Source organism: Podarcis melisellensis (assembly GCF_964234715.1).
Source record: "Podarcis melisellensis genome assembly, chromosome: 2".
NCBI classification, from domain to species: domain Eukaryota; kingdom Metazoa; phylum Chordata; class Lepidosauria; order Squamata; family Lacertidae; genus Podarcis; species Podarcis melisellensis.
In genome coordinates this window covers 13,872,552-13,886,533 of record NC_138529.1, presented here as the reverse complement: position 1 = coordinate 13,886,533, position 13,982 = coordinate 13,872,552, and the positions used below count along the sequence as shown (strand labels likewise).

The following is a 13,982-nucleotide window of genomic DNA, read 5'->3' as shown; positions in this document are numbered from 1 at the left end:
GGGGGCCAGATGCGACCCACTCACCTTCTCAATCCGGCCCGTGAATGGTCCAGGAATCAGCGTGTTTTTACATGAGTAGAAAGTGTCCTTTTATTTAAAATGCATCTCTGAGTTATTTGTGAAGCATAGGAATTCGTTCATTATTTTTCTTCAAAATATAGTCCGGCCCACCATGTGGTCTGAGGGACGGTGGACCAGCCCTCTGCTGAAAAAGTTTGCTGACCCCTGATTTAGGTAGTTCTGTCCCTAGAATTCCCAAAAGAAAAGCTTCTGGTTTTTTTTAACAAAGGTTATTTTCCGGCATCTCTTTCTTGCCGTCAGGGTCCTGAGCCTCTCCTGGAGGACGTTGTCCCTTTCGATGCTGCATCGGAAATTCCACTGGAGGAGCAGCGAGCTGAGGCCATGGTACGGATCCAGGACAGTCTACTGGCTGGCCAGGCACCTGAAGCTCTGTCCCTCTTGCGGTCAGCAAGGTAAGGAAGTGGCTTCAAGGAATGGATCAGTGTCCTTAATAGTCTGTGAAGAACTATTGGTGAATCAGAGGAGCTAGAATACAGGAATCTCAGCTAAAGCATCTGTGACAGATCCAACCATCTGCTTTAAGACCGTCAAGGAAGAAGAGTCCACCACCTCTCGTGGGAGTCTGTTCCACTCCCAGATAGCTCTTACTGGAATAATTCAAAACGTAACTAACTGAAGTCTCTGAAAGTCCTTAAATGAATCACGGTGCCAGACTTTACCTGGCAGTAAAGCAAGCTGTGAAGCTTTGTATAATCAGCCAATTGGTTCAACAAAGATGTAGATAGATACAATGAAAAATACTCTGGAACAGTGCATGCGATTATGTAGTGAACAGTGACTACATAATCGCATGAGCACTGTTCCAGAGTATTTTTCATTTTATCTATTTGGGAAAAAGATTGGTTAATGAAGAAATTATGTATCTTTCTACTTACAAGTGTTGAACTAATTGGCTGGTGAAGAATTCAACGAAACAGTAGTTGTTATCCGGAAACACTGTTCAGCAGACTTCAGAGTTGGACATCAGAATTGGACATTTGCTGATTATACAAAGCTTCACAGCTTGCTCTCCGCCGGGTAAAGTCTGGCACCGTGATTCATTTAAGGACTTTCAGAGACCAGTTTGTTAGTTTTGAATTATTCCATAAAGTTTTTCACATTGTTATTGTTTCTGACCATCGTGTAGCTTTCGATATTGCTGACTCATATTTTGCAACACGAGTTTGTTTACGAACAGCTCTTCTTGCCAGAAAGTTTTTCCTGTATGTTTAGTTCGGAATCTCCTGTCTTGTAACTTGAAACCATTGATTCAAGTCCTACCCTCCAGAGCAGAAGAATACAAGCTTGTTCCCTCTTTCACGTGCCAGTCTTAAGGTAGTTGAATATGGTTATCTTGACACACAGACTTGACCATCTCTGTGTTGTAAGAAACCTGAAAAATAAAGGAAGTGTTGGAAGCATCTAGGTTTCCAGCTTCATTATGTGGCCTTTTAGCAGCCCTGTTTAACAAATGAACATGTCCAGTAGAAGGGTCTTCCTCCAGAAATGCATGGCAAATGTAAGCTTAGCAGTGTGTGTGTGGCCCTATACTGGAATAACAAGAAGGCAGGTCTCTGTCCCAAGCAGCTTGCAATCTAAATGTTGACACGAGGGACTAAGAGGAGGAGGAGATGATTATGGGTTGGGTGTGTGTGTGACATGGGCAATCTGGGGGTTCCACCCCCCCAACTAAGAAAAGTTTGCCAGCTTCACATAGGCCTGTTTTGTTCTTTAGACATTTATGTAAAATGTTATTTGGAAGGAAACATTTCTGAACGTATTCATGAAGGCCAATTGGATTCATCTCTATGCACAGACATAGACGCAAGGCACACAAGTAGTGATGTTTGCTGGATGGTCACTCTTGTTCACAATTCTGTAGTTGCGTGGCAAGTCCCCTCCCCCATGAGAAATGAAGACACTGGACACATTATTTAAGGTTAATGGGCATAAAAAGGCCACAACTTTATTGATTACAGAATTGAAAGGTATTGGCCTTAGGCATTGGCTCCTATCAACTACCCGGCATGGAGACCGGGAAGGGTTGTCCACAAGCCGTGGGAGTCCTATTGAAGTACGCCAAATAGGATCCCACGGGTGTCACCGCTCGGGGGCGTGCCGGAGGCCCTTACCTCCCTAGGTTTCAGACAAGGCAACGCCCCCTGGAGTCCTCTACTGGACTACCCTTTCCATTGGGGAAGGTGATGGTGCTTCCTTCCCCCCCATTCATTTGCATAACAATTAACCCCTGCCAATGCCTAACCGCCAATACCATGGAAGTTGTGACGTTTGCTACGAGGTAGGCGAAAAAACCAAAAGGCACAAAGTGTGCCAAATTGGAAAAATTCCTACCAGGCCCCTTGCGGCAACCAACCGAAGTCCATAGCAAGGTCATAGCTAGCTAATCCTAAAGGGTGGGTGGGATGGGAAAACCGCTCAGCTGGGAAGGGGAAAGAGGGCGGTCCCCGGGTGTGCCTGGCCTTAAATGGGCTAGGCCCCGCCTCCCCAGCCCGCCAATTGGCAGACAGGGTGGAAGACACGCCCGGGGATTCCCTGTTCACGCGGGGGGGCAAGGTCCCGCCCCCGCGTGAGTGGGAGGAGGGTTTTGCCTGCAACCCCCTCTCCTCCCAGGGCGGAAATGGCTTTGCTAAAGGGGTGTGTGGACGTGTGGACTTGGTTTTGACCCAGTTCTTGACGTTGGAGTGCAGGAAGTATCAACCCTACTGTATCCTAGCTGTTGCACACAGCTCATAACTCCCGCTTTCCTTCTCTTCTGTAAGGGAGGTGTGGCCAGAAGGAGATGTTTTTGGGTCGTCCTCCCTTGGCCCAGATGAAGAGACAGAGCTGCTGAGACAAATCTTCTTCGCCAGCCTGCCTCGTGAGTGTCTGTTCTCCATGAGTCAATAGAAAGGACAGCAAGAGGGCGGGGGGGGGCTGCAAAGGATTTTCCCAAGGGAAGTCCCGCCTTCCCTTGTGGTGGATCCTCAAATGTCCTTACATTTGACCACACCCCTTCAAATGCACGCAGGACAAACAGCACCCGAGACAGATGAACCTGAGGAGGCAGCTGAAGAAGAGGAAGTCGCTGAGGAAGAGTTGGCGTCTGTAAACGTGTCAGAAAGGGAATTCAATTTCCTGGATTACATGAAGCGGTAAACAGGGTGTTGTTGTTTTTTGTAAGAGCTCCCCCCCCCCCCATCCTTCTGTGTGCCCAGGGCGTTTCAAATGTATTGAGCCTGTTTCCTCTGGCATTCTTGTCCATGTCATTTTTTCACACCCTTCCTCCGCCCCCAATCCATCATAAGGGCTAGAAACTTTACATAACAAAAAGAGAGAGGGACTGAACTTTAGGAAGCCGAATCCTGTGCCCATTACCACGTTTTGCGCTTCTGTGGAGGTGCAGTATGCAAGCAGCCCTGACTATAAATATCTTGCCCTGGTTTTTACACTATGGTTACCAGATTTTTTTCAATGAATCTGGGGACCTTTTTTTTTCCTTTTTTTTTTTTGAAGCTGAGTAGCAGCAGGGAGTCAGTAGTGGGGGGTGGTGAGACCAAAGACCCTGGGCCCTAAGCACACATGCATATTGTATAAAGGTGCAAAACCCTTCTTTCACACCCTGTGAAACAAATGCACAGAGGTTTTTTTAAAAACTGGGCAATGGCTGCCCGCCTGCGGCTCCCGAGCCTCCCCCAATCTGTCAAAACAAAGGAGGAAGGGGGTAGGAGATCTGTATGGCCGGACATTCCCCTTCGGCAGCAGCAGTCAGCAGCCTGGAGTCAGCCAGAGCCAACTGCACTACCAGGCTGGCTCCGGGCTGCTGAGGCTGCCGCTGCCATGTTTCCCGGGGACAGATTTGCAAATCTGGGGACATTCCGGGGACAGAATTTGTCCAGGGACAGATTTGCAAATCTGGGGACGTCTGGTAACCCTACTTTACGCTGAACGTGTTTGATATCTACACCCTGGTGTGCAGGTTTGCCAGTGCCAGTGTGGTTAAGGCCTATGTCCTGCTCTTCAAGAACTACCAGCAGAACAGCGCCCACACTAACCACTGCGTGGTGAAAATGTTGCACCGCATCGCCTGTGACCTCAAGATGGAGGCACTCCTCTTCCAGCTTTCTGTCTTCTGCCTCTTCAACCGGCTGCTCAGTGACCCTGCTGCTGCAGCTTACAAGGTGAGGTTCACGGTAGCTTGGTTGCCCTCTGCATCATCAGAAACGTGAAGGCTGCAATCCTAAATTCACCTGCTAAGGAGCAAGCCCCACTGAACACAGGGGGACTTTGTTCCCAGGTAAACGTGTGTGGATTGATCTGTGAACAGGGAAATTGCAAATTCAAACCGTGCCTCTACCACCCAGATGACTGTAGCAGTCGCCATCCTCTCTACCCACAAGATGATGCCTTGTTGCAAGGTTGTTGTAAGAAATAATGAGAACATTGTTCTGAATGTTTTAAGGCACCATGTGTACTCAATTCCTCCCTTTTGTTTTTCAGCAGTACCTAGCCCTTTTATCTGCATGTCAAAAAGGGAGGGGCCTTTTTACATGATCTTTTGAGAATCATCAGGAATGCCCTTTTGGATTAATGTTTGTTTCCTTGGTAGTTTGCCGAGGAAGGAATCTGGCATGAGTCAGTTGCAAAAAAAAAAGTTGCTTAAGTTTTATAAAGCAAGCTAAGAAGTAGAAAAAAGAAAAGACAGTTCCCAAATCTGCAGATTGTTCTTTTCTGCCTGCTTGCATCTGACATGTATCCTACCTCCTCCTATGTATGCACTATTATTAAGGAAACCTAAAATACCTCCGGGACCGCCTCTCCTGGTATGTCCCACGGAGGACCTAACGGTCTTCAAATAAAAACATCTTGGAGATCACAGGGAGGTTAGGCTGGCCTCAACCAGAGCCAGGGCTTTTTCGGCCGTGGCCCCAATCTGGTGGAACGCCCTATCACAAGAGACTAGGGCCCTGCAGGACTTGACATCTTTCCACAGGGCCTGCAAGACAGAGCTGTTCCACCAGGCCTTTGGTCAGGGCGCAGCCTGACCCTCCTGTAATCTTCATAGAACTCTAGCCTAATGGTTGCCGTTAATCTGATTTGAATTGATTTTATAATGAAATGATTTTAGAATGTTGTATCATTTTAATGTTGTTAGCCGCTGTGAGCCCGGCTTCGGCTGGGGAGGGCGGGATATAAATAAAAAATTATTTTATTATTTTTATTATTATTTAATCATGAAATATTCCCATAGTGCTGAGCAGCAGTGACTGCTGAGCCCTGAGATTTAAAATAAATAAAAACTTCTCTCCAACCCTAGGAGCTGGTGACCTTTGCCAAATACATTGTGGGCAAGTTTTTTGCACTAGCAGCCAACAACAAGAAGGCCTACGTGGAGCTGCTGTTCTGGAAAAGCACGGCCGTGATTCGGGAGATGACTGAAGGCTATGCTTTGGCAGAGGAAGATGAAACGTGAGCTCCTGGAATATTTTTCCAGTAACTTTTAAGTTTCTGAAGGGGCACTTCCAGAAAGGACTGGCCACTCTCTCAATATATTCCTTTTTTGTTTTGTGGGGATGGTGATTATTTAACAAATATCTATGTGTATAAAGCAGACAATGGAACAGGAAAAAAACCTCATAGGTCAAAATTACAGTACAATGCAATATAAAATTATAAAAATCCTTCCCAAAGCAGTGGCGGCAGCACATTTTGAAGACATACAGCAAGTGAGGGGCCTTTTTGCCTTTAAATTGAGGGAGGTAGCGCAGTATTCAAGGACTTCCACGCAGGGTTGCCACATCATGGCAATGACAGGAGAGTTTCCGGCATCTTCTGCCCACTTTCCCTCACGTGCTTTTGGTGAGCAGACCTCCAGATGCGTGTGGGTATTCACATGTGAAACAATCCCAGGTTCACTTTTGAAATTATTCCACATCAAATACCAAGTCAGAAGAATTAAAGTTAAATCTCTTTTTATTGGGGGGCGGGGAGCATAAAAGCACACGTCAACCTTCCCATCTAAGTATTTATTCTCTCTCCTTCTCCAAACAGCTCTAACTCCCTCAAGGCTGTTCAGTGGACTGAGGAAGACGAGGAGGAGCTGAGGGAGCTTTATTACAAGTACAAGGAAGTGGAAGGTACCAAATGACATGGATGTGGGGGGGAACAGCATTGCAATCTAAATACAGTGGTACCTCTGGTTGCGAACGGGGACCCCATTCGCAACCTGAAAGGAACGCAACCCGAGTCTGCACGCGCGGGTCGCAATTCGCCGCCTCTGCGCATGTGTGTGATGTCATTTTTGTGCGTCTGCGTGAGCGGCGAAACGCAGAAGTAACCCTTTCTGGTACTTCCGGGTCACCGCAGGACGCAACCTGAAAAGATGTAACCTGAACCGAATGTACTAAGAGGTATGACCGTAGAGCAAGATTGAGACTTTCAATATAGGATGCCTGTATTTTATCCGCTTGGATAATAGTAATAATAATTTATTATTTATACCCCGCCCATCTGGCTGGGCTTTCCCAGCCACTCTGGGCGGCTTCCAAAAAAATCCTAAAGTACTGTAATACATCAAACACTAAAACTTCCCTAAACAGGGCTGCCTTCTGATTTCTTCTAAAAGTCTGGTGGTAGTTGTTCTCTTTGACATCTGGTGGGAGGGCGTTCCACAGGGAGGGAGCCTCTACCTGCTTCTCTGTAACTTGGCTTCTCGCAGCGAGGGAACCGCCAGAAGGCCCTCAGAGCTGGACCTCAGCGTCCAGGCAGAATGATGGGGGTGGAGACGCTCCTTCAGGTATAATGGGCCGAGGCCGTTTAGGGCTTTAAAGGTCAGCACCAACACCTTGAATTGTGCTCGGAAACGTACAGGGAGTCAATGTAGGTCTTTCAAGACCGGTGTTATATGGTCTCGGCAGCCGCTCCCAGTCACCAGTCTAGCTGCCACGTTCTGGATTAGTTGTAGTTTCCGGGTCACCTTCAAAGGTAGCCCCACGTAGATAGGGTTGAATGCTAAATTCTACCACAAAAAGGACTTCTGGACCCAAATTTGGGGGTGGGGTGGGGAAGGCACTTTGAGCTGGCCCCATGTTGCAGTTTGGGATGAGTGGCAGGTCCTAAATCTGAAAAGGCTAATGAAGAATAGCGGCCCGTGGCAAGTAAGAATTCCCCTCGAGCCAGACAGGCAGGGAAGCTCCTGCCAAAGCTACAGTGTGAGCAGGCAGGTGAGCAAAATATGTAGGCCACTTCTTGATTAGGGAAAGCCCTTTGCTTCTTTATTTTTTGTTGGGTTGAAATAAACAACAGACGAGTAGCGTGTCATATGGGAGGCATCTCTCGAGCATGTCTCGCGGAGTCCCTTTTATTGAATATTACAACATTCCCACATATGTGCTTGTTGCTGATTGGTTAACACAAGTACAAAGCAAGGATTGCATATAGGCATTAATCACCGATAGATTAAAGGCTGGAAAAGGGAGCACAGAACTAGACAGGCATGAAAACCTCCTAATTAAATTATAACTAGTGATTAATATAGCAAGACCTAAACAATTACTAATGATTGATATAGCAAAACTTAAAAGGACGTAACAATCACGTTCCGTAGATGTGATCAACTATGCATTAAGAACAGGTCAGAGTACAATGTTTTCATGAACTCAATGTGAACTGAACATTCTAGGGTGATGAAGAAATGTCTCAACTTAGGACGGTTTGTGCAGAATCATGTGTACTAGCAAAGCCTCCCTTCAATTTTTCTTGCATGAGGGTGGAGAGCCTGGTCTTCCTCCTCACCCAGCCACTAAGCCTCTCCCCTTTTCCCTTCTCCAACACCAGGTGAAGATATCCTTAACAACATCCTTGCACATCTTACCACTCGCAACTGGACGCGCAAGCAGGTGGCCAAGCGATTGGTGCACTTGGGGCTTGCAAGGAGCCTGCGGGATTTCCCTCGCGAGAGGTAGGTCTTTGTTCAGAGGGCTGCGACCTTCCTCTCTGATGGGCTGTCTCGGGGCTATGGCATTTGATAACAGTTGTAGGTAAAGCGTGTGGCTTGCCTCTTCAATAATAATAATAATAATTTTATTTATACCCCACCCTCCCCAGCTAGGGTGGCTAACACCAGTAAAATTACAGTAAAAACATAATGGGGGGGAACAATTTAAAATAAAATGCAATTTAAAATGCAGCCTCATTTTAAAAGTAGCCCTTAGATCAAAACCATAAGGGGAGGGAAACATAAGGGTCAGATGGAGTCCAAACCAAAGGCCAGGCGGAACAGCTCCATCTTGCAGGCCCTGCGGAAAGATGTCAAGTCCCGCAGGGCCCTGGGCTCTTGTGACAGAGCATTCCACCAAGTCGGGGCCAGTACTGAAAAGGCCCTGGCCCTAGTTGAGACCAATCTAACCACCTTGCGACCTCCAAAGTGTTGTCATTTATGGACCTTAAGGTCCTCCATGGGGCATACCAGGAGAGGCGGTCCTGTAGGTACGTGGGTCCTAAAATCGTGATTTTTTTTAAAAGAGCAAATATTGATTTTCCGTTGAGTTGTTAGGCGGCATGCAGAGGCTACCTGTGGAAGCCTCTAGAAAAGCTGCTGCGCCCTTTTAAGTGTCAGGTTTTATTTTGCAAGATAATGATACGCTTGAACATTTAGATAATCTCTTTTAGGGCACACAGTCTGAATGTCCTTCACTCACGTTTTAAGCGAAACAAATTGGGGGCATCCCATGGAGTTGTTCCCATCCTAAATATTTGTCCCTGCACATCAGAATTGTCCTTCCCGATAATACAAATTTTATGGTGAAAATGTACTGTATTTTGTGACGTGTGTAAAGCTTCAAAGAAACACATTTGCTTATGTGCTGAATAGTCTGTAACCTGAAGCATTTGTAACCTGAAGCATCTGTAACCCCAGGTGCCACTGTACCGTATTTTTCCGTCTATAAGATGCCCCCTATTTTGGGGGACCCGGATTTAAGAAAATCCATCCTCGGCGCTATCTGTGTATAAAATGCCCCCTAATTTTGGACATTATTTTTTTTTGGGGGGGGGGGGGAAACCTAGTCTTATACACAGGAAAATACGGTATATAAATAAAATCTTGTGCAATGCAACTTTACAGAATTTGCACAGCCCTGCCCTTTTCCCTCATGTAATTCAGTCCACGCAGGCTTCTTACTGGAGGACCTTGTCCTTTTTCTTTCTTATTCTCCTTGCTGCACCTTATAGTTTCACCCCCATTTCCTTGCTTGCTGGGAAATGTTGAGGCGTGGCAGGGAGCGCCATAGTTGCTATTGTACGCTTTCTTCGGCAGGAAGGGGACGCGCATTGCATTGTGGACAGAAGATCAGGAGCTGGAACTTCAACGCCTCTTTGAGGAGTTCCGGGATACAGATGGTGAGGGTCTGCGTGGTTGGAGGGTCCAGAGTTTGCAACCACAAAAGGGATGCCTGCTGTTGTAGAGGGGGCGGAGCTTAATACCTTCTAAGCCAGGGGTGGGGGACCCCGTGGCCCTCCCATATTTTGTCGGTCTGCAACTCCTGTCAGCCCCAGCCAGCAAGGCCGCTGAAGATGGGAATTCCTGCCTCCTTAAAGCCACACTCACAGACTTCTTTGGTGCCGAGTTTGCTCCAGTGCCGGGTTTATTTTTCCAGCAAACCTCCAATAACCAGGGTTATTAACCCCCTTCACCCACTTCTGCTTTCCCCCCACCCCTCCCCAGCTCCAGGATAATATTATGTGCAACACTTAAACCAGAGCTTTCCAAACGGTGTGTCGTGACACATTAGTGTGTCCGCCTACAGCGTGTCACATAATAGTGTCTGTTAGTTAGGGGTTAGTTTAACCTCTGGTTTGCTAGTAAAACGGAATTACGGTCTCGCGAAATGATGCACATGTAAAAAGTGTGTCATCAACGTGAAAAGTTTGGGAAGCTCTGACTTAAGCAGTAATATATGTACATTTAAAGGACGCGGGTGATTCTGTGGTCTAAACCACTGAGCCTCTTGGGTTTGCCAATCAGAAGGTTGGTGGTTCGAATCCCCGCAACGGAGTGAGCTCAGTCCCAGCTCCTGCCAACCTAGCGGTTCGAAAGCACACCAAAAAGTGCAAGTAGATAAATAGGTATCATTTACGGGAAGGTAAATGGCGTTTCCGTGCACTGCTCTGGTTTCTGTTGTGCCAGACGCAGCTTAGTCATGCTGGCCACATGACCCGGAAAAACTGTCTGCAGACAAACGCCAGCTCCCTCAGCCTGTAAAGCGAGATGAGCGCCGCAACCCAGTCGTCTGCAACTGGACTTAACTGTCAAGGGTCCTTGTCCTTTACCTTTTTATATATACATTTGGCATTTCACGTATGGGGGTATTAACAGAGGTGACGCCAGAATGGTCTCTGAGAAGAACGATGCGCTTGGCATCCTCATAGCCGTGTTTCGTGGGGGGCACACAGAAGTGAGGGAGAACCGTTCCTTCTTGGGAGCGAGTGTAGGGTGAGTCCTTCCTCGGTTTCTCCCCCTGCAGATATCCTGGCCAATGTGATGAGGCATATCACTGCTAAGCGTTCCAAGGCCCGCGTTATCGAAAAGCTGCTCAGCATGGGGCTGGTGTCTGACCGAAAGGAGCTCTACAAGAAACGCAGGCGCAAGCCTGGCTCCCTTGCTGCGGTATGGCACCCGCTTTCTGTTCTGTTCGTTCTTTTCTCCTGCATGCGGGCGAGTGATGAAATGCTTGTGTGAATGTGCATGGTCTTTTTTATTATTATTACAGTGGTACCTCGGGTTAAGTACTTAATTCGTTCTGGAGGTCCATTCTTAACCTGAAACTGTTCTTAACCTGAGGTACCACTTTAGTTAATGAGGCCTCCTGCTGCCGCCACGCCGCCAGAGCACGATTTCTGTTCTCATCCTGAAGCAAAGTTCTTTGCCTGAAGCACTATTTCTGGGTTATCGGAGTCTGTAACCTGAAGCGTATGTAACCCGAGGTACCACTGTATGATTATTATTTTATTGAATTTATTGAATTTAAAGCCCTAAACGGCCTCGGCCCAGTATACCTGAAGGAGTGTCTCCACCCCCATCGTTCAGCCCGGACCCTGAGGTCCAGCGCCGAGGGCCTTCTGGGGGTTCCCTCATTGTGAGAAGCGAAGCTACAGGGAACCAGGCAGAGGGCTTTCTCGGTAGTGGTGCCTGCCCTGTGGAATGCCCTCCCATCAGATGTCAAAGAGAAAAACAACTACCTGACATTCAGAAGACATCTTAAGGCAGCCCTATTCAGGGAAGTTTTTAATGTGTGATATCTTAGTGTCTTTTTGGTCTTTGTGGAAGCCGCCAGATGGGCAGGGTACAAATAATAAATTATTATTATTATTATTATTATTATTATTATTATTATTATTATTATATACTGCCCTATACAGTGGAACCTCTACTCACGTACGGAATCCGTTCCGGAGGTCCGTTCATGAGTCTATTGGGGTCTCTGGTAGAAGTGCCATTCAGTGCATGCGCATTCGGTGGAGCTGCCATTCTGCGCAACGGCAGAAGGCACTTCTGCGCATGTGCGAATCGTGGCAAACCCGGTATTTACTTCCGGGTTTGCCGCGGTCGCGAATCTAATTGTCCGTAAGTAGGGGCGGTGGTAAGTCGAGGTGCTACTGTACCTGAGGGTCTCAGGGCTGTTCACAGAATAAAATCGAGATGTAAAACTGCAGAATACATAATAAAAATAAAAACAACAACCCAGTAGCCCCCCCCCCAAAAAAAATCTAAAAGGGCATAGGATGTAAATCAACCAAAGGCCTGGTTAAAAAGGAACGTTTTTGCCTGGTGCCTAAAAGAGTATAATGAAGGCGCCAGGCAAACTTCCCTGGGGAGAGCATTCCACAGACGGGGAGCCACTGCAGAGAAGGCCCCGTTCTTGTGTTTCCACCCTCTGGACCTCTTGAGGAGGAGGCACATGAAGAAGGGCCTTAGAAGATGATCTCAGGGTCTGGGTAGCTTCACATGGAAAGAGGTGGTCCTTGAAGTATTGCGGTCCTGAGCCATTTAACCAGCCGTCTTGGGCTGGTTGGCTCCCTTTTCTCCTCCAGCGACTTCAAGACAGGCCTTGCTGGGATTGTTACCTTTGGGTTTACCTGTGGGTAATGGCTTGATTTTATTTCTACGTAGCGTTTGTGTTGGTTGTTGGAGGAGTAAGATGCCTCTTGTTAACTATGTCCCCCTTAGCGAGCTATCTTCTTTTCCCTTTCAGAACAAAGACATGTTCCCCAAGGATTTTGCAATACCTGACCTGGACGAGGCTGAGGAAGATGATGAAGAGGAGGAAGAAGAGGAGGATGACTTGGATAGCGAGGAAGAGGGGGAGTCAGCCTGGAAGGATGGTGGCCATGATGCGGGGAACAGGCCATTGGGTGGGCAGCCTAACAAGAAAGGTGGAGCTGCCTCAGCTAGAGACTGCCAGGAGCTTGTGCAATGCCTGAGGCAGGAAGGTGAGAGCCTGGTGGCGAGAGAAGGAATTGTGGCATGCTGTGGAGCAGCTCACGGCGGCATGGTGGTTTGGGGGGCAGGCAATTATTATTATTATTATTATTATTATTATTATTATTATTATTATTATTATCATTATTACTATTATTATTTATTATACCCTCCCCATCTGGCTGGGTTTCCCCAGCCACTCTGAGTGGCTCACAACAGAATATTAAAAACACGATAAAACATTAAAAACTTCCTGATAAAGGGCTGCCTTCAGATGTCTTCTGAAAGTCAGAGAGTTGTTTATTTCCTTGACATCTGATGGGAGGGTGCTACCACCAAGAAAGCCCTCTGACTGGTACCCTGTAACCTCACTTCTGGCAGTGAGGGAACCTCCAGAAGGCCCTCGGAGCTGGACCTCTGTGTCCGGGCTGAATAATGGGGGTGGAGACGCTCCTTCAGATATACTGGGCCGAGGCCATTTAGGGCTTTAAAGGTCAGCACCAACACTTTGAATTGTGTTCAGAAACATACTCCTCCCTCCCTTGACAACTCGTATGCTGGGAAAACCTCAAAATGCCTGCTGCAAAACCTCCGGGAGGTTCTTGGGAGCATGCACAGTTCAGGAAGTTCCTGGCCTGGCCTCTTAGGCATTTACCATCAAACTGCATGACTTTGTGTGAACCTTTGGAGATGCCCATTGCTCCCCTGTGGCCACGTTGGAAAGCTGCAAGAGGCTTCCAGGGATTCTTAGGATTGCCCGGAAGACCTTTCTGAATGTTACCTAGATTTGGGGATCAGCTTTGGCGCAATCTTTGGAGTGTGGAGAGAGCAAGAACGCTAATTTGGTGTAGTGGTTAAGAGTCCCAGATTAGGACCCAGGAGGGCAGGTTTCAAAACCCCATTTGGCCATAGCTCACTGCGGGGCCTTGGCCCAGCCAATGCCTCTTAGCCTAAAACCTACCTCACAGGGTTGTTTTGGGGATTGAGTTGAGGAGGTGGAGAAACATGTATGCCACCTTTGTGGAGGAAAAGGTGGGATATAAACACAAGGAGTAATGAAGTACAGTGGTACCTCGGGTTAAGTACTTAATTCGTTCCGGAGGTCTGTTCTTAACCTGAAACTGTTCTTAACCTGAAGCACCACTTTAGCTAATGGGGCCTCCCGCTGCCGCCGCACCACCGGAGCACGATTTCTGTTCTCATCCTGAAGCAAAGTTCTTAACCCGAGGTACTATTTCTGGGTTAGCGGAGTCTGTAACCTGAAGCGTATGTAACCTGAAGTGTAAGTAACCCGAGGTACCACTGTAGTTTTTACGGTTATATCAAAAATTACGACTCCCATCATCCCTAGCTTAACAGGACCAGTGGTCAGGGATGATGGGAACTGTAGTCCAAAAACAGCTGGAGGCGTAATATTTACAACCGGATGAAAGTTTCAGTTTTGGAG

General features: G+C 47.4%; 1 protein-coding gene across 3 annotated transcripts in view; it reads left to right on the top strand.

Moving 5' to 3' along the window:
• Nucleotides 1–13,982, top strand: part of TIMELESS (timeless circadian regulator) — a 62,328-nt gene that overhangs the window by 35,564 nt on the left and 12,782 nt on the right. For all 3 annotated transcript variants that reach the window (XM_081898517.1, XM_081898515.1, XM_081898516.1), the window contains exons 15-24: nt 322–473; nt 2,841–2,938; nt 3,089–3,212; nt 4,037–4,238; nt 5,375–5,526; nt 6,109–6,194; nt 7,894–8,017; nt 9,374–9,456; nt 10,581–10,723; nt 12,309–12,546. In XM_081898517.1, coding sequence (XP_081754643.1) covers nt 322–473; nt 2,841–2,938; nt 3,089–3,212; nt 4,037–4,238; nt 5,375–5,526; nt 6,109–6,194; nt 7,894–8,017; nt 9,374–9,456; nt 10,581–10,723; nt 12,309–12,546 — 1,402 coding nt within the window. The remainder of the gene's footprint in view (nt 1–321; nt 474–2,840; nt 2,939–3,088; nt 3,213–4,036; nt 4,239–5,374; nt 5,527–6,108; nt 6,195–7,893; nt 8,018–9,373; nt 9,457–10,580; nt 10,724–12,308; nt 12,547–13,982) is intronic.